Source organism: Teleopsis dalmanni, chromosome 1, assembly GCF_002237135.1.
Source record: "Teleopsis dalmanni isolate 2A chromosome 1, ASM223713v2, whole genome shotgun sequence".
NCBI classification, from domain to species: Eukaryota; Metazoa; Arthropoda; class Insecta; order Diptera; family Diopsidae; genus Teleopsis; species Teleopsis dalmanni.
In genome coordinates, this window is record NC_051846.1 from 31,044,630 (window position 1) to 31,070,233 (window position 25,604).

The 25,604-nt window shown below is 27.6% G+C and overlaps 2 protein-coding genes across 6 annotated transcripts in view; one reads left to right on the plus strand and one right to left on the minus strand.

The window, feature by feature from the left end:
* Positions 1–14,632, plus strand: part of LOC119673198 (UTP--glucose-1-phosphate uridylyltransferase) — a 37,181-nt gene extending 22,549 nt beyond the window's left edge. For 2 of the 3 annotated variants that reach the window (XM_038084435.1, XM_038084433.1), the window contains exons 2-10: positions 9,217–9,403; positions 9,481–9,572; positions 9,796–9,801; positions 11,751–11,891; positions 11,958–12,163; positions 12,233–12,455; positions 12,526–12,664; positions 13,740–14,149; positions 14,217–14,632. In XM_038084435.1, the coding sequence (XP_037940363.1) occupies positions 9,217–9,403; positions 9,481–9,572; positions 9,796–9,801; positions 11,751–11,891; positions 11,958–12,163; positions 12,233–12,455; positions 12,526–12,664; positions 13,740–14,149; positions 14,217–14,324 (1,512 nt within the window). In that variant the 3' untranslated portion in view covers positions 14,325–14,632. The remainder of the gene's footprint in view (positions 1–9,216; positions 9,404–9,480; positions 9,573–9,795; positions 9,802–11,750; positions 11,892–11,957; positions 12,164–12,232; positions 12,456–12,525; positions 12,665–13,739; positions 14,150–14,216) is intronic. The other variant, XM_038084434.1, reaches the window with a different exon arrangement.
* Positions 14,633–16,743: 2,111 nt separating this feature from the next.
* LOC119672148 lies at positions 16,744–25,161 on the minus strand. Of its 3 annotated transcripts, none has more exons than XM_038083127.1 (6): positions 25,114–25,161; positions 19,827–19,935; positions 17,745–18,017; positions 17,475–17,678; positions 17,225–17,409; positions 16,744–17,126 (listed from the first exon to the last, which is right to left on the minus strand). In XM_038083127.1, the coding sequence occupies exons 3-6, from the start codon at positions 18,015–18,017 to the stop codon at positions 16,904–16,906; spliced, it is 885 nt and encodes a 294-aa protein (XP_037939055.1). In that variant the 5' UTR covers positions 19,827–19,935; positions 25,114–25,161; the 3' UTR covers positions 16,744–16,903. The 3 variants fall into 3 exon arrangements, with proteins under 3 accessions (XP_037939055.1, XP_037939053.1, XP_037939054.1); XM_038083125.1 differs by having other exon boundaries at positions 17,745–18,030; XM_038083126.1 differs by lacking the exon at positions 25,114–25,161 and having other exon boundaries at positions 17,745–18,030; positions 19,827–20,009.
* Positions 25,162–25,604: the final 443 nt, after the last annotated feature.

Here is a 25,604-nt window from a genome sequence, read left to right on the forward strand (position 1 = left end):
ATATATATGTATATATATATATATATATATATATATATATATATAATGCACATATGACTATATATGCTCGTAGATAACGCTTTTTACACATATTGCATGTGCACATCGTTATTATAAATTAATTTTTTTTTGTTTAATATATTATCTCTTTGTTTATACTGCATTTTTATTTTTATTTGCTTGCAATAAAAGTTTGTGAAATAAAAAAATTAAATAAGCTTCCCATGTTTACTAATAACATTTTTCACATACTTTAAAAAATTGTTAAATAATTAAAATTATCGTAAGTGTACTGAGGAAGCAACTGAGGAATGTACGAGTAAATAGGTACTTATATATTGCACTGTAAATTATTGAATATAAAAATTATTTTTTGTTAATTGATATTTTAAATGCAGGCGTAGAAAACACTTTAATGAATATTAACTAATCAAGACACTAAAAGTGTTAGGTATGTACAGCTGTACTGCATTGAGCAAAAGGGACAACCGTGCGTATACGTTCCACAGCTGTTCTTATTCTCATTCATTGTTAATATTCTAAGTGTGAACTTGTCAGTAAATACTTAAAAATTTGCTGCTGTTGTAAACTTAATTGCATTTTATTTGCTGTTAAAAGTGCAGTTAAAAAATATATTTTTTATAAAATATTTTTAACTGAGATAATTTATGTTTAAATGCATTTAAAGAAAAACATTTTTGTTGCTGCTTTAAAATGCTAATCTCCAATAAAGTCTGAAAAATTTTACGCAATGCAACGAGCACGTAATGACTTATTTTGTGTATTAAAAAAGTCATTTAAAAAGTCAAATAAATGCATATTTTAAAAATTTACTCAAATACATTATTAACTAAGTGTTTGCATCTAAAAACTGCAATTTTTTTATTCAAGCACTCAGTTGCGTTTGGAAATGTCCGATATTTATTTGCCACATTTTCGAAGTGTGTATTTCGAAAACCTATTTTTCGCTTTAAAATGGACAATATGTGTAAATATTTGAAAGCTTGACAACTTTTTGTTTTGTTTACTTAATTTTTTAATTTAAAATTGTATATTCTTTGTTTTAATATTTAATCACATGTTTTTATGTATATTTGGAACGCAAATAGTTTTTTATTATTAATATTTGGCATAAAATATATTAAAACAAAATTGCCAAATATTTAAATAAAAAAAAAACAACAAATTTCCTGGTTTATCTTAGTATTGCATCAGTGAAATATAAACATAACCTTGCTCAATGTCATTGCCAGAAATTGTAGACTCATTAGTCTATGTAGGCGCCTGCTATTGATGTGGTTAATGGTTTGTTGATAATGGCTCATTGAAGTCATTTTAATATCAATAGTTATTGAAAAATTTAAATATTTCATATTTATAAACATTTATTGCTTCACTAGCTTGTTATTTATTTTAATATTACAAAAAAAAATTAACAGTAGAACTGAATGTAGTACAAATTCTAATCTTATCTCTATATACGTGTTGGTACACACCTTTAACATTGCCCTTGCCGATTGGTTTGAATTTTGCACACCCTTCTAATCTATCGTCTATCATGGAGACATTTGAAAGTCAAGTTATAGAATTATTTTTCAAAATATTTGCATTTGAAGAGTGCACTAATCTCTCCTCGTTATATACAATTTCTTCATAACGAATAAACGTATATGGCGTTATATGGTAGTACTAGACTCTTTAAAGTGCAATGAAACTTATAAACAAATACTTTGATAGTTACCAGCTGTATACAATTTTAATAAAATTTATTAGTGATATTTATTTGATAAAAATTTTTATTGTTTACAACAGTAGAATTCTTATGATGCGTTCTTATTTTAAGAATAGAAATATTTTATTTCGTATTTTATTTATGTTTCTTACTGTGTTAGCAGCTTTGAGCATAAATATAATCTTTTTTTATAAGAAATATAGGTTCTTAGCACAAGGACAGAACTACATCTTTATCATTATGATGATCCAAATAGGCAGTTTTGAGCACTACTTGTATATATATAGATCTACTAATACTACATGAGCACTACTCGTATATATAGATCGTATATTTGAAAGATGTGATAAGAATTATGTTTTGATATGATTTGATTAAACTTACTGGAACTGAGATTCAAAGATAGTCTTCTGGTTTGTTACCATTAGAGAACAGAAATCATTATCATTGTATTCATCCAAATAGACAGTTCTGAGCATAACTATATGATTGTATATTTGAAAGATGTGATAAGAATTATGTTTTAAAATGATATGAATAAACTTACTGAAACTGAGATTCATAGCCTGCTGGGTTCTTATCATAAGAGGATAAAAATCATAATCATTGTAGCGATTCAAAGAGACAATTCTAATCATGAGTATATTATTTTATATTTCAAAAATTTAAAAAGAATTATATATTGATATATAGATTGAACTTACTGGAATTAAGTTTGATGTAATGTTTATGGATTTTTAATATAAAAGGACAGCAATATATCTTTCGCAATGTAGTGATCGTAACAAAAATATTTTGAATTAAATTTGTATTATTAATAATCATTTTTAAATAAAATACAGATATTTTATTAGATGCTTGAAGTGAATGTCAAGTTTCAATTGGACTTTTAGGAGTTTATTGTTGTCTGGTATAGTTTCAAGCAATAGGTAATACTACGAGTATAATAAAATTAAATTAAAATTCTTACTTATAAAAGTGATATTTACATTTACACATTTATAATTTGCGACTTTAAAATAATGCAAATAAATAAACCTCTCGAAATAATACAGGGTTCATCAATTTTATGGTTTCAAAAGTAGGTAAAGTGTGCATAGACCAGATAGGTCTGAAGCTATACGAGATAAGAGTGCTTAAAGATAGTTATTATTATTATGTGGGTGTATACATTCCGACCTTAAAATATATTGTACCCCTACTGATTACCTCGATAAACTGAATATAATTTCTACTTTAACGAGTCTGAATTTTTGTTCCTAGTACTCGCCTTCTTTTATGCATTAGTGCAGAATAATTCCGAAGTATATATATTGTCAAATCTTTGTCAACTCTTTATATTATCTAGACTTAGCATTAGCACGTAGCTTTAGTTTCGCTAGGTGGTACTTATACAGGTTTATACCTGTATAAGTCCTTGAACCTGGTATGGTTGTATAAACCCATAAGTGATTTAGATTGTTGAAGACCTGGTAGTTTGCCCCAGTAGACAACCCCTCTTCGGAGAAGATCTTCTCTTCGACCCCTCACCTAGCTAGTTTATTTGCTATTTCGTTTCCCGGTATTAAAGATAGTTAGTGATGGTATATATTTAATAAAGGGGATGCTCAGGGTCGTTTTGAGTTGGAAATAGATGCAAATTTTGATTTTAATATGAGTGAATTGTTTATTTTTAATAGATCTATAACTTTTAGGAAGACAGTTTTTATGTAAAATTAAAAATGTCGGAGATATAAGCTATCAAAGATGAATTTTATGGAAAAAATGGTTATTTTCCAAACTTTGAGGCTCTTGGGGCACCATTTCCACTTATCCAATTGAACTAAAATTTTACACAGATTATTTTTTTAGTAAAATGAACCGATCTGGGGGGTGCCGTCAACCGATTTCACGAAAAAAAAATTGCCCATATACCTTAATGGCACCCTAATGTTATATCATTAGACCTACCCATTATGTGTAAAATACAACTCTATTCAAATATCATCCACGAGAAATCTTACAGTACTGGATCCTTTTGATATCATCGAATATCGATGACTTGTCGGTACATAGTTAGTAACGGCCCTGCCATAACTAAACAGTCTTTGCATAACTTTATAAACGAACGTCAAGCAGTGTCAAACTGCATGATTTTTGTGACTTATTGACATCACATAAAGGTAGATTGAACTACGGGAAAATTTTTCGTGCTAAAATAATATATGTTGTGTGATTTGTGACATTGTTTTGTTGAAACTACATATTTTCCACATCTGTATTTTAAATTTCGAGCTAAAAAATTAATAAAATTCTGATTGTTTCGTTCAAAATTAATAGTTTTGTGTCACTTGCAATTTTGAAAAATGGACCTTCCAGTCCAAATGCTACATCAAAAAGTCAATGCAATGATATTTAGACAGTTATTGTGTTTATTGATATATCTTCGAAATAAAAAATAAGTCTCGTCACTGAACAAAAATAGGTGCGAAAAATCGTCTTCCAAACTGAAAATTCTTGGTTGTTTAAGTATCCAATTAAAGTTTGTGCTATACATGATCGATTGTGTGACAAACCTTTAATTGCACACATGATATCTTGGATGAAAGTTCTCTTTGACACACATCACTGAAAGAGTGGTACCATATCAAAACCTTAAAATGGCAAGCCCTTAAATCCCTTAAGGTTAGCAAGAAAGTGAGAGGCAATATATGATTATATATTGTGTTTATATATTGTGTGTTTTGACTAAACATTTTTCGTATAAGCATTGGTTTATAATAACTGCTTTAGTAATATACATATAATGATAATACATTCATAATATACATATAATGATTAATATTGATATAACTTTGTGTTTGTTCACCGATGTCAATAATTATAATTATTTTTTGTTGTTTTGTTTCTTTTTTAGTTTTGAAATCGACATTATTCCTCTCTTCTCTCTTATAGATCTCACGCAAATATATTTCACAAGTACTTGATAGATTATTGTACCGTAACATTACTGAAGTTTAGACTTTCTTCGCTGCAAATGAAAAGTCATGAATAAAATTTGCCATCTCATGGCGCGTGCGAATACAAAATACACTATTTGTTTGCAAATTCATTGTGTCTACTTTTAAGATTTCATAATAAAGTTTAATATTTAAACATTTAGTAATAACTTTTAAAATTTTTATTTGAAGCTCTTAAACCAAGTTCCAACAAAATATTGACCTTAAAATTAATTTCAAAATACACGCAAAGGAAGGAAACATTTTGCGCCATATTATTTTTTCTAATAAGCATAATAATATTTTTTCTTTTTAATTAGTTTTAATTTTTTTTTACTGAATCATAGTCAGACGTATTACAGTAGCTGCCATAACGCTTTTCGCATATATCGCTATGAGCTCGAAACTCTGATAAACTAGGTAAATCCTTAAACAATGCTTTAGCATTGAAATCCTGTTGTGCATCTCTGTCTTTTGTATTTACCTCATTGGTGGAGTTTTTATTCAAACGCTCATTGACTGATTTCTGCATACCCCAGATAATCGGTGAAGTTTTACACATCAACATTTTTATGCAACCAGCTTGTCCTGGTTCTGTTTCTTTCTCTTCAATCATTGTGATTACTTTATCTGATAAATTTTTATCGGTAATTTCCGTAAGCAATTGTTTCATTTTCTCGTTGGGATTTTCTAAAAACCAATCAACAGGTGAACCATCTCGTAACTTTCTAGGTTGATGTTCATTTTGCTCATAAATAGCGTCAGGCCCCATTCCCGTTTGTGAGTTCAAGTCTTCACCGTGTTGTTTAACCGTTGCTAAACGTTGAGGTGGTCTTGTTGCTGATAAGATTGTGCTGCCAATCTATTTTTTATGTTTTATATATGATATATTTAAATTTTTTAATCAATTTTAATAACTTGTTCTACTGCAAGTAGAATACTTACTGCTTGAGCTACTAGTATAAGGGTATTGATAGCTATTGCGCCCAATTTGCTAGCATCAAATCCAATCATTCGTAGCACCCCCGTTAGTAGATTTGCCGTATCGAAGCCAATATCTACTTTAGAAGGTGGTGGTTCATTTTGTTCTGATTGCTGATTATCTTCTTCGGCTGATGTATCTTGTTGTTGAGATGGTTGAAATAATGACATTAAATCAGGCTTTTTTCTGTTGGTAGTTGTGGAAAAAGCTTTTGCTACTAAATTAGCAACATCAGCAGCTGTATTGATACCTATGGTAAAAGATATGGATTTTGTTATATGTTTTATTGTGATATATTTAGTATGGAGTTTCATGGAATCATAAAGAGTTTCTCTAATTTGAAATAAACTAAATAAACACAATTTAATAAACAATAAGGCATATTAGAATATCTTTTTAGTGTACGTTCTTTAGCAACCTTCCCCGTCTAGGAAGAATCGCTAAAAAACCCGTCTAGGTTTTTGTATTTTCGATAACACTGTACACAGAATATATATATATATTATAAGAGTGATAGTACTTAAGATTCTGTTTAGCTAACTTCGTTATAGATGCTGTCAATAATAACTTTATAAAAACATTTAACTGATTCAGTTTTTTTATAATCCTTCTTATGATTGGAATATTATATATCAAGCTCTCCTCTCTTACATGTGGTAAGCTTCCCTCCTTTAAATCCTTTACTCGTTATTGTAAATGTCAATATTTAACTCTTATTGAAGTTTGAATGAGCTTTTTGTTTTAAGAGGAAAGTATAACTGGAGCGATCGTATCACAGGTTATTATAAGAACAACGTGATACCGTTGTTAATAAAATAGGATATATTCGTGTTTTTATTCTCTTATTAAATATTAAACGCACAATGACAGAAAAGTAAAATAAAATTTAATTTTAAAAATTGTTCATTCATAAATTGTTTATGTTTTTAGACACCTTTCTTAATAATTTAATTTATTTCTATATTATCACATATTATTTTTATTTAACTTTTAATTTATTTTATATAATGTTTTCATTAGTCAACGATGAGTTTCCCGTTGATGACTTTAAATATCGATTAAATAAAAATTATTTTAAAATAACTCATTGCTTTTTTTTTTAATTTTTATTTTTAACAATTACGAAAAACTGACCAAAAAAATACTATATTAAAAATCGTTTGGTCATAAAATTATAAATATTTTATTATATATAAATAATTATATAAAACTAAGCACTAACTATTCGTTTTAGTTATCTGCATCTTCTGCAGAGGTCACTTACTCACCAAACATTTGTCCAGCATACTTAATACCTTCGTTTAGATTATCCATCACTCCTCTTTTCTTCACATTCTTAGCTTCAAAAGAAGCTAAGCACATATATAGAATCAGAATGATATAAATATATTTTAATTTAAAATTTTGTTTCATTTTGTATGAAAACTAATTTTCCTATATAACATTTAACGTCTTCCAGCAAACTGATTCAAACTAAAATTTTTTTAAACATTTTTGCTGTTCAGGTGAAATTTTTACTTTACGAAATCTTAACAATACAGTCGAAGTAAATATGTTCCATAAAAAATGTTGTCACTTGAGTGAGTATCTTCTCCTTTTCATTATGTGTTGGTAGACAGTTTCATTATTTTTTCTTTCTTGGATTTGCTTTAAAATTGAAAAATTTTCATTCAACGCTTCCAAGTGACACGCACGGTTTTAAATTGTCTTTTTACCTAAAATAATCGCAACAATACCTCGACCGGAACAAAATAAAGCTTAGTGATTAACTAAAATAAAGACTTTGTGACAATGGAATTTAAGTGGATTTGGGGAATAATTTTGTAATTTTGAAACCATTAGCTTTGGAATATATTTCCATTATAAAAACAACACCAGCTTTTATTTTTTTAAAAGCGCACCTTTACATAAATGCTGATTGTTTTTGGTTTACTACTTAGTACGTTCTTTCTCATATAATTTTAAAACCATTTGGATATTGCAGAGAACTGAATAATTAAGTTAATTAAAAGTTCTCCTACTCTAGTGTAGATTCAAGACTAGTTAAGTATTGAGAATATATGGCTCCACATATTAAGTTTTTTAAAATTTATGTATTTTTTATTTTATCTCGAAATAATAATAAATACAACTAAATCTATATCATAATTGTTAAGTAGGCACTTTTCCACATAACATTCTACAGATCATCATAAACTATATAAAACTGTCTTACAATTCACATTCCCATTGAGATACTTTTTTATTAAACATTTCTAAATAAAATCATAATTACATTTTATGAAAACTACTCTACAACTCCCAGCAAACTACAATATATATATATATTTATATATTTTTGTATGTATATAAAACAAATTCCAACTATACTCTCTTAAAGAAAAACTTGCTTTAGGTATGGTTGTTGGGTACAATCATATCTTTCACTTGTCATATTATCTAACTATGAAGGCATCATTATGTAGTACCACTTACGTCACAACTTGAAAAAAAGTGATACTGATTTCATAAAAACCCAGATCGAATTCACCCTTTTAATCGAAATATTTTTTTTGTGACAATTTTATCAAGTCAATGAAGCTAGATTAAAAGTCGTTAGAAGTTGAAATACAAGCTCCAGCATTATTTTATATTCAGATATTTAAGCAACTATTAAATTTCTTCAATCTTAGACTTCTTAATTCAATTAAACCCAAAAAATTTCTATACTTTAGTTAGCTGATATGAATAAAGTAAAACTCTTTTGAATTATGCGATTGCAATGAAACTACCATACCATACCATACCATAACTCCCTTCATGTGGCTTGAGAGATATCCATTGCATCAGTACTTAGAAAAGTATGTATTTATAAAATTTTATAAAACAACATCGTTGCTTTAACGCATTTTTAGCTTATATTCAGCGATTGTTAAAATTTCCATCCAGTATCTTTTGTTAGGTTACCACTAAACTAGCAAAGACCTGGAAACATAAATCCATAGATAATGTAATGTTTATCGAGAGCCTTAATCTGTAACTGGTGAAGTCAAAGAGATAGTCTAAAAGGAGATATCTGTCTTGTGATCCAGCTGATCTGACAGAAATTAAAATGGTGATGAATAAAGATGAAAGGAGTGGATTGTAAAGTAGGGAATATGATAGTGGGGAAAAGAGAGAAATCGAGAAAGGAATAATGGAATCACATTAATTCACAAAAATTAATTGTTTTTAAATTTGTATGTGTCTTACGAAAATTAGACAGTTGTAGTTAAACACATGCTTGGGTATATGACAATAAACGAATTAAATAGATCTAACAGGTCGTTTAGTACAACTGTTCTCTTTGATAAGCCATTAAGTTACTACAACTTTTTTAACTTTGAACTTTTGAACTTTTGAAATTGTCTTTAAACATATACCTTAACTCGTTGTATTCAATTCTTAGATATGTTTTTCATATAAATATATATGTCGTATATGTATTTAAAATTAATACAAACATACAAATAAATTATATATTAAATATTTTTTTTTCTTTTTAGGTACGTGGTCATCAAAGAGTGCCCTCCGATTCTAAAGAATTTCATGAGGTAACCAAACGTGATGCACTCCGTTTGCTTGAAAATGAATTGGATCGGTTACTTCAGACATCTGAGACTAGTAAAAGGTCACCACTACAGCAGGAAATGGGACGGTTTGCCGATTTGTTTGGACGTTTTCTACAAGAGGGTAACATATAATTTCTTGAAAAATTAGAAACTAAAATAATATTAAAAATTTTTAAAATTATAATTTCCATATAATAGAGGGTCCGTCCATTGATTGGGATAAAATACAAAAATTACCTGCAAATGCTGTTATGGATTATACAACATTAAAAGCACCCAAAAATGAACAGGTCAGTTCAATATTCTATAGTACTGTCGTTGAAATATATTGGTATATATATAAATTTTTATAATTTTGAATGATATTTTATAGTTTAAAAATAGTGAATGATTATACCCTTTATAATTGTCATATATTGTATGATTTTAATTATACATTTTTTATTTTGCATATACATATGAATTTGCATTATGTTTCTTAAAAATAATTGGACTGATGGTTTATGCATATAGGATGAGGTAAAATATGAATTAACTTAAAAAATAAATTTGTTGAAAAGCCAAAGCTTAAGGCAAGATGCTGATTTGCTTCTAAATGTGTAAAAAATTTTCTAATAAAAGTTTCATTCTATACTTTTTATCTATGCCTTTTCTATGCTGCTATAGTTTATTATATGTATATATATGTATATTATTGAAGCTGAATTTTAAAATTAATTTTAATATTGTAGTATTTGGTTTTTATTATTATTTTTTTTTTATTTTCGAATTATTTTAGTCAATTTTATTTTAATTTAAAAATTAATTATATTTTTATAGGTAGCGTATAAGTACTATAATGCTTAAAAATTATTAACTTATTATTAACCCTTAGGAATCTTCTTTATAAAACAAATTTTATAGAACTGATCTTGTACGCTCATCTAACAAAAATATGTAGTCAATATTTTTTGATATAATTTAGTTATGATATATATATATATATTCAATTCTTAGACATGTTTTTCATATAAATATATATGTCATATATATATATATACTATATATATAATATATTATATATATATATATTTATATATATGTATATATATATATATAAATCTTTTCTTCTATCTCAACATAATGATCCGAAGTGGTACATGGTGATACATGGATTTGTTTTCATTATTTTTAATTGATTAAGTGAAAAATTGAATTTTTCATCTAATGACAGTATTGGTGTTGTCCGGTAAAAGTTAAAAAAAAAATATAGATTATTCTGAATTCACTTTTTAGATTAAATAAAATAAATATTTTAGTCTTTAATTTTTAATTTTTTATTAAGAAATAAGAAATATTATGTTGTGGCTAGTTGAGTCAGTGCACTTGACCACTTTTACTCTTTCTACGCCTTAACTGGATTATTGCTTATCACTTCATCAGACTAAGCAGTAATTGACTTTAGATTTACATACCTCCCCGAGGAACCTAGAACCATTTTGAGATCCGATAACGCGGTGTTGGTAAGCCTGTAAATAATTTCAGGGCTTTATCTTTTATGTATTTTTTGATTGGGTCAAAATCTTAAGGTCCCTGAGGATGTCATACGTCCGAATGTGCCATGGGTCCTTGAAAAGTCTTCTCAGCGCCTGGCTTTGTGCTCTAAAAATAAAAGCTTTCAATTAAAGCAATTAGATCGGATATTAAAAATGGATCAAAGATCTTATTTAAGAACAGTTAATTATTAAATTAAAAAGCTTTAAAATACAGAATACATATTCTTACTTTTTGCTATTCTTTAAGCTCTTAAATGATTAAATTAAAGTAAAAACAATACGTATTCTTCCATAAAATTAATACTTACAGGCATTTGCAGCATATTTACTTAATTTATTTAATAATAATGAATATTATTTTATTTAATAATGATGAAGGTCTTGAAGAAATAATTGCTATTTTTTACTTTTAGAAATCATTGATGGAAAAGTTTTTTTTGGTCTATTATATAGATGACACCTTTCGAAAAAAATCCGTGTTGTTATTCGAAAGTATTAGGTTCCATGAGAACAAAAATTAGAGTATTCGATATTTGGTAATTCGGAAATTTGGAAACTATCGAATTCGGTCGAAATACTCCTATTGATGTTCTTGTTTTTAACAACAACATTAAGAAGAACTAACAATTATAAATTTTAGCTTTCAAGTAATATATACTTATAAAACGGTATTAAAGTTATTTCATCCTTCCTTATTTATTCAAACATTTTTGTAATGTAACGCCTATATTAAAAAGTAATTCTATAACTATTTTTCACTAAACTCAGTGGGATTTTTGCGCTATATATAATAATAACATGTAGTATTTTTAAAATCTATTAATTAACTAACTTTTAAATTCTTATAGTTTCTTTTATTTTTGCTAATCCCAATATATATTTAATAGTTAAAAATTTAATTTATATATTTATAATGTTTGCATTGCTTTCTAGATTCGAAAAATGTTGGATAAATTAGTTGTTATAAAGCTCAATGGTGGCTTGGGTACATCAATGGGTTGTCATGGACCTAAAAGTGTCATACCAGTGCGATCTGATTTGACTTTCCTGGATTTAACAGTGCAACAGATTGAGGTAAATATCTTTTTCAAATATTTATTAAAATATTATTATTAATTATTTAATTTTACTACCTTTTAGCATTTAAATAAAACTTACGATGCTAACGTTCCTTTAGTTCTTATGAACTCATTCAACACCGATGAAGATACAGAAAAAATAATAAGAAAGTATACTGGATTTAGAGTACAAATACATACTTTCAATCAAAGCTGTTTTCCAAGAATAAGCAGGGAATCATTTTTGCCAATTGCAAAAGATTTTGACATAGATAAAGATATTGACGCGTATGTAGAATAAATAAAATGGTTTTCTAGATGAAAAAAAAAAAAAATAAATATTTATATCTTTTAAAGTTGGTATCCTCCTGGTCACGGTGATTTTTACGATACCTTCCGTAGTTCCGGTTTGTTACAGAAGTTCTTGGACGAAGGTCGTGAATATTGTTTCCTATCGAATATTGATAACTTGGGCGCAACTGTTGATTTGAATATCTTGAATAAACTAGTTGGTGAGGAACGTTTGGACAAACCTGAATTTGTTATGGAAGTAACAGATAAAACGCGTGCTGACGTTAAGGTAAGCTATATATTATATTTATTTTAATACATACTTAATATTTATTCAATAAAATACTATACTATTTTAGGGTGGTACTCTTATACAATTTGAAGATAAATTACGTCTATTGGAAATAGCGCAAGTACCCAAGGAGCATGTTGATGATTTCAAGTCGGTCAAGACATTCAAATTTTTCAACACCAACAATATTTGGGCTAAACTAGATGGTAAGATTGTATTCATCTATAATCACTTTTTCAAAAAAAAATTATTAAACAGAAGGGTTCAAATAGTAATGAAAAAGCAAACAACAAAAATTTTTGAGTAATTTATCGAAATTTGGACTACACCGCTGTTTCGAATATTGCCAAGTACTCATCATCAGTGTTCTTAGAAAATATTCGAATTTTTATTTCATTAGTTTATAGTCCATGTAATTTGTTGTGCCTGTCAAATTAGAAACTATGAGTAATCATGTTTTTTCACAAGTAGCCAAGGCAGAACAAACTTTCAATGCTCAAGTTCCAAGATTTTAAAATTTTATATAGAGTATAAAATATTTAAAACATATTTCAAATATCTTTAATGGGTTAGCTTATAGTACTAGATCCTATTGAGCTAATTTTCGAGAAGTTGTAGTCATATAGCTGCCAACAGTTCAGCCATAACTTAAAGGATGTTTGCTAAGATGCTTCAGGACTATTCACACTTTAAAATCTTTCTATGGCACAGATTCAAATGGTATGCACTTCTGCCTGAAAAACAGTGTAAAACTATTCAAGTTTGATCTCACTGTAAATTAAACACACACAGCATGGGCTATATTATGAAAACTTTATTTATGAAGTTGCAAAAACAATTTTAGTAAGATTTAATATTATTATGCCTCTTTAAATTTTGATATCATAGTTTTTTTTAATCAAATACAAAGAATTAGTTCAATTTTAATAATTTAAATAATACAAACCATTACTAATAAAGACACCTTATATTAATCAAATAATTATACAATTATATAGTACATTTTACTCTGTCATTGCCCAACTCTTGCACGGGGGCGATTCAATATTTCAGGCGCCTCCTTTCTTAAAGATCCTAACAATTGTAAGACCTACCACTAAACAACACTTTAAGCCTCGCCAAAGGTTCTAGGTTGTTTTAAACTCTCAGTTTTCTCCATATACGATAACAAAATGGGCCAATAGGCCTAAGTTGATCCCTTAGATCACTGGTATAACCTAACCTAACCTAACCTAACCTAACTGTACTATATTTCGTTAAAAAAATTGTCTCTATTTCCAGCCATTGATCGTGTATTACGAGAACGCACACTCAATATGGAAATTATTGTCAATAATAAAACATTGGAAAATGGCTTACGTGTCATCCAGTTGGAAACCGCTGTTGGTGCAGCTATGAAATGTTTTGATGGCTCAATTGGCATCAATGTACCACGTTCACGCTTCTTGCCTGTTAAGAAAACTTCCGATTTATTATTGGTTATGTCGAATTTGTATCATTTGAAAAATGGAAGCCTGGTTATGTCACCACAACGTATGTTCCCCACCACACCACTTGTCAAATTAGGAGAAAATCATTTCTCAAAAGTAAAAGAGTTCCTTGGACGTTTTGCAAATATACCAGATATTATTGAACTCGATCATTTAACTGTATCGGGAGATGTAACTTTTGGACGTGGTGTTTCATTAAGGGTATCTATATAAAATCTACCTATATTCTACTATTGATATAAACAATAACATATTTTCTTTCTTACAGGGTACAGTCATTATTATAGCAAATCACGGTGATCGTATCGATATACCCGCTGGTGCTATATTAGATAATAAAATTGTATCAGGCAACATGCGCATTTTGGATCATTAATAATTTTTGAGATTTGTTGGAACTTATCTTGCATATGTTGAAATTATTGAAAATCGTTTATTACTCTATGAATAGCAGTTCATCAAACTATATATATAAAACTATTAGGGTCTGCAATATTAAGCTTAAGTAGAAAACGCTGTTGTTTTAAATGTTGAAAAGTGTTCACTGTTTGAATTAAATCAGTTTATACAATATAATATGCGCAAATTAATTTAATGTTTTTATAGCGATTATATAATTACTTGTGTATATATGTTTTAAATAAGCTTTAACATTTAATTCATGTCTCTATCATTTTTAATTAGGTTTTTAACTTAAATATTGTTTAATTAAATTTTTTAATTGTGTTTAGTTTAGTATATGTTTAAATTTATTGTACTTTTTATAGCTTACTACAGGTTAAATTTTGAACTTTTAATGTGTATAAATTTTCAAACTAAATTACTTTGTATCAGTGTCATAAATGTATCAAAAATTATATAGAATCGTTAAAATTAGTATTTTTAAATAAAAGATTTATATACGCGTATATGAACATTTATATTTCAATTTCAATTTTCAACTTTTTTCAAAATAGTTAATATTTAACATTGTTATTACCCCGCAGTTAATTATGTTATATTATATACTTTTATTTTTAGACGGTCAAAGTTTTTGCTTAATGCCAATATAATTTTTAAAGAGATTTTACATTTGAATATATTACCCATACTTGACTCTGTTTTGAATAGACAGGTTAGTGCTATATTTATATTGTATTTTAATTGAAAATTTTGTAGGAAAGGAAATTAATGTGCGACTTGTATGAAGCATGAGCTCTCTAAGTGCTCCAGTTCATAAAAAACACATTCTAAATTTTAAAAATAATGAGAACTTTCAATCCACTCATCCGTTTTATAAAAAGTAATAATATTGATAGACGGTTAATCTGGAAAGGAAGATCAGTGTATTACTGGCATGTGTTTAAACTCTCAAACTAGCCGGGGTACTTTATTGCTCTGAAGGTAAAAAATCCCTATCAATGGCGATGAACTGTTACAAACAGGCAACGGCATTTGAATCAGATAGGTGAGGCGAAATTATTTAATTATTATCTTATAAAAGCGCATAATACGCCACTATATTCTGTGAAGAGCTAAAAACTGAATAAGGACTTTACACGTAATTTTCCATAATTCTTTTTAGTACCGAACTTGGACACCCAAATATTTTCCTTTGTACTCAAAACTCTAGCTTCTAGGGTTTTGTCAGTGTCACAGCCTCGTAACCATATCATAGTTGCAAATCCATGCCTTCAGTATATTGTTTAATGACAATACATGGACCAAAGTGGTGGCTTTCCACTGAAAATTAACACCGCAAATGTACTTAGCCCTACCACTCTCTAAAAAATGATGGCATATCTTACCCACATACAATAATCTGACTCTATTTATTTGAATATAAACAAATAAGTAAACTAACTAAAACTAAATAAATAACTATATAAATAAATTAAAGAATTGAGGTGTCCAGCGTCCGTATCAGCTAGTGTTAGGAAAAATATACTATGTGAAACTAAAGAAAATGTCAAGAGATATTTAAAAACATTGTTATGTCCTCAGTGCTCTAATAGTTTCCACTTATGCGTTACGCATAAAGACTACCCAGGCTCATCAGAGTAGAGAAGTATGTATGGGGCGAGTAACAAACGTCCTTTTTGTCTCCATTTAATAATAATGATAACAATGATAGTAAGCGATCGATAAGCTTAGCAAAAACATCAATCAGTGACATGTAAATGATGCTTCGAAGATTCGAATGAAAAATACTGATTTCACTGGTTTGATGCAGTAAGCACCGGTTTGAGAGAGTTTACAAGTAATAAATGATGGCATTATGCGAATCCGTAGGAACTGAAATAATGTTGTAATGCCAATACTTTACTTGAATTATATTGTCAATAAAGATTTTTCTATTCTAGTGCTTTTGTTATCTCCTTTTATAGTTTATTTTTCCGGTTTAAGAACTCGTAAAACTTCGGGACGTATTACAACAAAAAATTCTTCATTTCGATTGGGTACTATTAAATAGGGACATTCAATACATATTTATATATGCAGTGTTTTCCAAACCGAAGTTAAGATCATTCATAATGCAACTAAGATGTTGTGGTGTGATCTATGTAATAAAATATAGCACCGTGTACATAATCGTCTTCACGGTCACATATCCAAAGTATTCGTATACACTTTTTATTACTTTTGCTCTATAAATAATAGTCGGACTAAATCTTTCAACTTATATAGAAATATGAAAATATTTTCTTATTAAGGTTTTGTCGAATCTTTAAATTAATAGATTTCCATTACTAAAAATTCAAATAACAATATTTATTATAAAAAGTTTAACATGAAAATTGTTTAATTGTTGCATATTTTAGAGCACTTTTTGTCGATGATTTCATTTGTTGTTTTTATTATATTGTTGTTTCTTTCTTTCATGCTCTTTGTTAGCATGTCAACAACCTACTTATGGTTAAGCCGGTAAATATGCTTTAATTTATTTTCATCAAATTAACCACAGTCCATAGTAAATTATGTCTTCTGCTGCGATCCCTTTATCCTTTGATAAGAGATATCCAAGTATACCTTAAACTCACATCCAGTGAGCTTCTGAATTGTAGGGTCAAAATTTTTTTGAAATATTATGGATTCCAATAATGAACGTATCTCTCTACCACCATGTACTTTAAGTGTTATGATAGTTTCTACTTTGACGTCAATAGGGGTATGTATCCAGTTGTTATTGTGAACTTCTCTGGAATTAGTTTTTTAATTTATGTATTAAAAATTTGTAAACTTTATATGCATAAGAAAGATCTATATAAATTATTTGTATTTGTTGGTTGTTTTCACCTGATTTCTAGACGAGGATTATAAAACTTAAGCGCTTCAAAAATTAAAGCTATAAAATCACAACACTTGTCAATGTCATCACGTGAGAGTGACCATAATCCTACCCATGCTCCTGTTCTTTTAATGCTAACCCGCCAGATACGCCGTAGAGAGATTGGTTTTTGAATTATGATGTTGTTAAATTGCTAAAAATCAAAATATAATAATTAATTTATTTAAATATAAATGAAATTTAATTACTTTCACTTACCATAATTATGAGTAACACATTCATTGTAAATAATGACTTCATCTTGAGTTGGTTGCCGTGATTTATGGAGTAAACACAATTATAAAAATTGTAGAGAAAACCTGAAACATCAGCTATCGATTTATTTAAATATGAGTGGTACTGTATATAAAAAGAATCCTCAAACCCATATTTAACGAACATTTGTGTTGCAAGCTTGATAGCCTTTTTTGAAAACATTCAAACCAATTAATAAATGAATTAGTATTTTCATTACTATTTCTTACTTACCGCATTAGACTCGTCAAATAGCTTATTATTTTTAATTCTCTCCATTTTCAAGCAACAGTGCTTAATGTAATCAGCGCTACACTCAAGGAGACGCTTTGATGAGGCTCGTACATTTAACAAATCTTTATACGTAAGGTGATCAAAAATTGTATAAAGAATATCGTCTGGCAACATTGAAAACTTTATCTTTTCTGGTTTTTCCTCGAGGTTATGCCTCTTTGGACAAGGCTTCGAATCCAAATTATGCGTATTTGCACTTTGTCTTTGTCCCATCTAAAATTTTTAACTTAAACGAATTTTTAAATTTATTCACATTAAATTGCGAAATCGGAAAGTAACGATAGACTGCGAAAAAAATCTACACAACAACGTCAAACTAAATATATAAAGAAGAAATACTAGCAAAACTAGGATCAAAGTGACAAAACTCATGTTTATAATAGCAGGCGCCCGTGCCAGGAAATTAATAGGTCTCTTCAACAAAAAAAGCAGTAGTTGCACTAAAACATTTCATTTGAACTTGACAAAAAGTGGCAAGTTGAAATATTTCAAATTGGAAATCTACAAACTAACCTGATGAACATCTCATGGTTAGATATTCAAAATAATCATATTTAACAGTCGTACAGATTGGCTTCATAACCGAGAGTATAGTAACAAAACGGGAGTTCGATTGCCACTAAAATCAACCAACCAAATGTTAAACAGTACATATAATGCATGTGTTTCAATGGGTATTAACCTGTTCAACAGTAGGCCGCAGCAGTACAAAATTCAGATGGAGACTATAACGAACTGTAACTAACGCATCTCACTACAGTCCGTTTAGTTCGTACTAATATAAAAAAAGAGAAAAAAATTATAAAAACAGATATCTATGTTATTGGGTGTTTTTTTAGCTGCATGAGAACTATCGATATTGATAAGTATGATTTTCAAATTGTGGAAATTTACTTTGAAAAAATAAATCTGTTTGACTCAAAACCATCAACAATTGACTTTTTAATCAGGTTTACACGCTAGCGGCATGATCGGTCCTTATTTCTTATTTCTCTTTTGAAATTCTGCGCACTGCATCTTATGTATGTTTGCTGACTGAATGACTATGATGCACATTGTCATTACAAGAATTTTAGGAACAGCAGAAATATTTTCAGAGAAGTCCATAAGATATTGAAGACGATATGTGATCTTCATGTCCTAACATGCCCATTAGTAATGAAAATGTGGAAATTTTTGTAACAAAAAAATATCATTAAAGAATAAAAATATCAATCGGTTTATGCAAACTGATTTTTAAGAATGTTTTGATCATGTTGCTAATTCTGTGACTTTATCTGTTTTCTAAACTTCGAAAGACACTCAAAGCACAACGTTTTTGGTCAAAGGACAACAAAAGTTAGATAAAGGCGTAATCGCAGCGGAAATTCCAAAGAGATGTTCAAACAGTGTTTTAAAAGTGGACACTGAAGTGGTACAAATGTGTGATGTCAAACGTCCTACCTTAAAGTTAATGGAATAAATATTAAACATTAAATTAAAACTTCGAATAATTAAAAATTCTTCCTACTCATTTGTTCACACGTCTTATAAATAAATATATTATTATTATGTAATATATATATATTATAGACATATTAAATTTATTAATAAATTTTGATGCTAAAAGAGCAAACACCGCTCTCAACCTAAACAAGAAGAGTCTAAAGTCACTCTCCGGTACACTAACAGGCCACAGCGCATGTAACAAACACCTACACAAAATAGGTATATCCGATACTAATATTTGCAGATTCTGCTGTGATGAGGAAGAGTCTATGGAAAATCTGATCACCAACTGTGATGCACTAGGTCACAGAAGAAACAAAATTTGAGGTGCATACCAACTAGAGGATGAAGATCTTCGAAAACTCACTACGAAAGAGCTGGTTCGATTTCTCGAGATACTAAATATTAAAATACAAAGGGGTGCGCAATAGATCAAACTGGTCGCAGTGCTTAGGAGTATTAGCCTAACCCGAAATTCCCAAACACCATCACCATTATATTATAGACAAAATAAAAATTTAAAAATATACTTACCTCATAAAAAGACGATATTATTCGAGATTATCCGTCACCACTGGATTATGCGAAAACCAATCAATCGAACCAAATATATAGCTGACCCAGGTATTAGTTCAGTAAAAACCTAAGATTAACCTCAAAGTTTATTAAATTAATAAACACACAAAGAATTCAGTTTTGTTAATGGTTAAAGAGAAAAAATTTTTATTTTAAAACAATTTATTATTTTCTGTATTTGTTTACTTTAAAAATATTTATAATTGCTGTCAAAGATATATCGATCGAAATATATTATGTGTTATATTGTAAAAAAAATACAGTTTTTTCAGTTAACAACTTTGAAATGGTACATATATACTTTATATAAATGCAAGACGTACATATATAATTGATTTATTAAATGGTCTCTTATAATTTTTAAGTGTTTAATTATAAAAATGTTCATAAGATTTTTTTTAAGAATACCAAAAATATGTTTTCTATTAACTTTAAAAAATAATCTATTTGAAATTGACTTTAATTATTATTTTGTTTATTGCATTAGATTTTTTCGACACATATTTTATGAGGATTATATAGATTATAAAATTTTATAAAAAGGTTATTAGAGGTCATAAGCAATTATTTTTATTTAACTGTGAAAAAGATATTTTAAAAATATAATCCTTTTAATTTAATTGCAAATTTTATTCAATTTTTATTTTTATAAATTAACTAAAATTATTATATTACACGTAATTGCGATATCCGGGCATGATAATTTGACAATAATTTTAGTAGTCAGCTGTATTGAGTAATTTTTTTCAATATAATTTTTGTGCAGTATATGCCTATATATATAGTTTACTTTTCGAAATAACGAGGTTTAAAGTTGTAGCTGTCAACAAAGATCAAACTAACAAAACTATTCTCGATATCTGACACCAACTGGTATTTGCAATTTTCACATTAATTATTTAAACGACTAGTTGAGAAACTGAAGCCATCAGTACTTATCATCAGAAGATACAAAATCTAAAATCTGCTGTTAAATAATTCCTCTATCAAGTGAAAAACCCAAGTAAAATATCTCGAGCTAAATTTTAATCAAAGTTTTTATAGAATGAGAAGAGAATAAAATGAAGAGAGTAAAAGATTGCATATATAATTATAGACATCAAATTTTAAGGCCTCTATGGAAATAGCAAATGAATATCAAAAATAAAGTTTTGGTATATAACTAGGTAAACAGGCTAATAAACTAATAATATAGCTCTTGGAAAATTAGTATAATCTCCGGTATACACAAGGTTATGAAATTATTAAAATATATATAAAAGATATATTCTTCAAAGATCTATGGTGATTTGCAGAATAAAACTAGTTAAAAATTATCAACACGTTCAAAGAAGCCCATTATAACAACAAAGGCAGAACTGAAGGTGACACTGCTGCAGAGTGGCAAGATGTTGGACCGAAAACCACTCAAAAATTGATTTCTTCGATTCTAAAGCAAGTAGTAGCTGTTATTAAATAGAAGAGCTTGGCCACTATATATATTATCGGCTGTGCTATAATTTTGTTCAACGCAAATTCAGTTTATTTTGGTTTTTAATTTTAAATATTAAAATATAAGAGAAAATAAAATGAATAAAATAAAATTTAAAAGCAAATTAAGCATTTTAATCTAAAAAAATAAATTTTTTGTTGATTAAAAAATCGTATCATTAACAGGATGAAAAAATAGTTGGGCTAAAGTTTCAATTTGCTTTGTTGGTGCCAATAATATGTTAAGGCACTACATTTATAACATATATATATAATAAATAATATAAATAAATAAATAATAGTGGAGTAGAGATAAGCCCCCCAGCCATTAAGAGTAAAAGTGCGTAAATAGCACTAACTCAAGAAGAAGAATCAATGAATTTAATTATCGAAATTATCTATTATCTAAAAAGTCCATTGAAGTTTTCTAATTAAGGGGCCTAAATCTAAGCTACTATAAATTGACTTATAGTGTAGTAAAAAAAAAATTATACACAATAGTTGCCTTTAATAAAATTCATTGCCAAATGAGCGTACCCGAGAAATCGGAGGCGTGTCTTTGATTATTTTATTTAGTATTGTCGTTTTTTTTTAGAGTTATCCAAATTTCAAAAGTGATTTCGTATAATTTCAATTTATTTAAATGTTTTTAACAATCTGAATTAGTTAAAGATTTGAAAATTAAAATTGTATTCCAATGAATATTTTTTAGTTTTTAAACTGAAGGTTTTTGTTGCTCAAATTTTTAGTATAGTATAGCTTAAATAATTTAAATTATTTTGTATAATTTAAATATAAATTTAAGAAATTAATTTACTTTTTCAATATCTTGGTATTTGCAAACAAATCAATCATATATACATACATTTATAAAATAAATGATCTTGAACAATCCATAATAACGACCGTTATTTTTTGCAGATAAGCAATTTAGATAGGAAGTCTCAGAATTTTATTTTTCATTGAGCAATTTACTACAGTATAATAAGATTTAAGGATATACATACATATGAATGCAAGTTGACAATTTATAAATAAAAAAAAATCTAGAAATTTCACTAAGATGTTCTGTCAAGATGCCTTATCAAAAGCTGCTACATTTTACTCTGTCACTATCCAGCATACGACATATGCACAACGATGATTGAATATGGTAACTATTCACTTTCTAAACCATCTTAAATTTTCCTTTAGATCCTTTAGAGGATCTTAATGATCCTCTAAATTTGTTAAAATCCTCTAAAGAGCATCTTAAGCCATGTTTTAGGTCCAACATAATGGACCAATAGGCGTAAGTGGATTTTTAGGCTAACTTTCGCAATACGTCAATAGGTGAAAGCAAATTCTTATAATCATGTTATAAAATAAACTAACCAAACATTTATCAGAGTTTAACAGTTGCTTCATGTACATATATATGGAGGATGTACATGTATATGGAGGAATTCACCATTTAAATCTCTACTATAAGAAAAAGTTTTTCTTCTCCGACTGCAGTAATAATATATTATTATTATATTTATTATTGCAATTATAACCGTTATTGTTGTAATTGTTCTTGTAATTATTAGAGAAATTTTTAAAATTAACATCTAAAGTAGGATTAAAGTAAGGATTGTGAATCGCGTAATTCAATGCAATACTATATGTAATAAAGTTGGATAACTCAGGTATATACCATACTGATTTATTAATTAATATAAATTCTATTAATAAAAATAATTTTTAAGTTTTCTAAAATATGCAAATAAAACGTTTTTTTTTTTAATTTAACTTGAAAACATTTTTTTTTTTGCTGACCTTTCATTTTATATAAAACTTCAATATTTGCCTTTCTTAATAACTAACATTACTTCGTTATTTATTGTTCAAAAGATTCGTTACAGATACTAAAATTTTAAAATTTAAGAGCACCAATTAGGATAATAATTATAAAAATTTTATATTTAAAATATTAAGTTTATAATATAATTAATTACATAAATTGTTTATTATTTTATTACTATTATTATTATGTTTATTATTTTTAAAATAATAATTTTTTCTACATTTAAAAAAATTAAAGTATTTTATAATTATTTTTTATATAAATTATTATTAACATTAATTATCGTTTATAATTTATTATACTTTTTATATTTAACGTTTTATGCAATATAAAATTAATATACGTAATTATTAATTAAATTATGTCTTTCAAATACATTATATTTATTAAATTTAAGTACAATGGAATATATTAAATTTAATTTATGGTATTTTTAATATTATAAAAATTTGAAATAGGATATATTGGTCCATAGATTTGGAGGTTATTATAAAAAACTTTAAAGATATACGAGTAAAGTTTAATACAAAAAAAATTGTTAACCTGAGTGAAACTTTACATTATTAAGTATAAAATAAAAGCAAAAATCATATATATAAAAATATATCCAAAATCAAAAAATTGGTTCTTGTTTAGAGAATGAAGTATGAGTATTGTTTTGAAATTATATCAAAAGCTAGTATCTTATTCTATGAGTTACCAAATATTAGGATTTTGAACTCTTGAATTTGTAGAATAAAGGTCGATAAATTTGAAATTTTAAAGAGAATATAAATTTTTAAGTGACGAAAGAGATACAGGTTAAATTTGAATCATGAACAATTTTACTACATATATAGAATATATGTGGGATTTATTAAATATAAAATATAAATTATTTAACACATAACAATAAAATTTGTTCGACTTGCTTCGTCGAAGTCTTTCTTTCTACTGCCGCTTTTCTACAGCTTTTTTTCTACTGCTTCTTATTTGAAAGCATTGCCAACCCCACATATATCAGTATATATACACGCTAAACTTTTGCAATTTATAATTATAAAAATATATATGTTTTTCAAAGCAATAGTACAAATCTGTGCCTTTATATGGATCTGAGGCTTTGGAACTTACCAGCAATTCACAGCTGACAAGTGTTTTCAGATAATGGTTTATGCCAAATCATGAATTAATCATATCAGACTCGCATACATAATATACCACTTTGAGCTACTCAAACATCGGACCTTAACATATACATCGATGTAAATTATGTCAAGTTGAACAAATCTTTCACTAATCTACTGCTAACATTGTACAATACGTGTTCAAATCAAACTCAAAATATTGTTCGGTCGCGGTTAGACAACTGTCAGTACATGAAGGAAAGCGATTAATCCTGGATTATAAGTCAGCTAACCAAGAAAAGCCCAAAATAGTGAAGCAAAGTTAAATACAAAAAGGGATAGTTGAGGTCCTGTGCTCGACTGAAAGAGTGGTTTAACAGACAAAATTAATGAAGGTATAGAATATATATATTATTTTGATTATAAATGCATCAATTATGAGGAATAATTAAATATTATTAGATCGACGTAAATATTGAGTCAGGCAGTTGATTTTTATAGCACGATAACATATTAACTAACGGCTAAAGTCATCATAATACGGAAATTCTTAAGCAAATTAGCTTCATTACTAATGGTGATCTACCATATTCATCTGAATTGTGGACCTGCGAGTTAAAATATTTTTTAATCTGAAATTAACATTATAAATTATGAAACTCGATTTGATGCCACCTTGCTCTTTTAAAAAGTTACTTCCGAATATACCTAATGTCGGCAACTCTATGCTATGAGTATTTGTTTCGGATCAGCACAGAAAAGAGAGTATATTTTCTTCAAGGCTTATTATTACACAAGACAATGTTTAACATAAATGTAAACAAATAATGAGTTAACTTACCTTAAATGTTGGTTGTGACCTTTTATCTTATGACTTATCGATACACATATATGAATAGAAAATAGAATAATACTATATCAATTGAATATACTTTTTTTAAATATGTTAGAATTAGATTTCAAAGATATATTGATCTTTTTGTTTTCTTCGCTACAAACTATATGGGAAAACATCTGAAATCTGTATATACTTTATTTTTATAATATGGTTCTGAATACTTTTTTAAAGAATTTCCTAAGATTTTGAATATAGGTAAATATATGTAACGATATATATAATAAGTATAAGATTTCATTCTCAAACTCTCGATTTGACTTCAATAATTTTAAGATGAAATGAATAATCTAAATTCTAAACTCATTTAAATAATGTAATAAATTAAATAGCAATTTATGATATAGTCTATGAGTTCTTCTTTGACAAGTTGTCTTCAAATTCTTTAATCTACAAGATTTTTCAGATATTCTTCCTTTAATATTATGACAGATAAT

What these genes read in the sequence shown, in the direction of transcription:
- LOC119672148 (XM_038083127.1), bottom strand. Translation starts at nt 18,017, where the DNA reads ATGGGACAAAGACAAAGTGCAAATACGCATAATTTGGATTCGAAGCCT. An exon ending in TATTTGACGAGTCTAATGCG is followed by an intron (nt 17,679 to 17,744) that starts GTAAGTAAGAAA and finishes TTTTCAAAAAAG; the next exon opens with GCTATCAAGCTTGCAACACA. An exon ending in AATCCTCGTCTAGAAATCAG is followed by an intron (nt 17,127 to 17,224) that starts GTGAAAACAACC and finishes AACTAATTCCAG; the next exon opens with AGAAGTTCACAATAACAACT.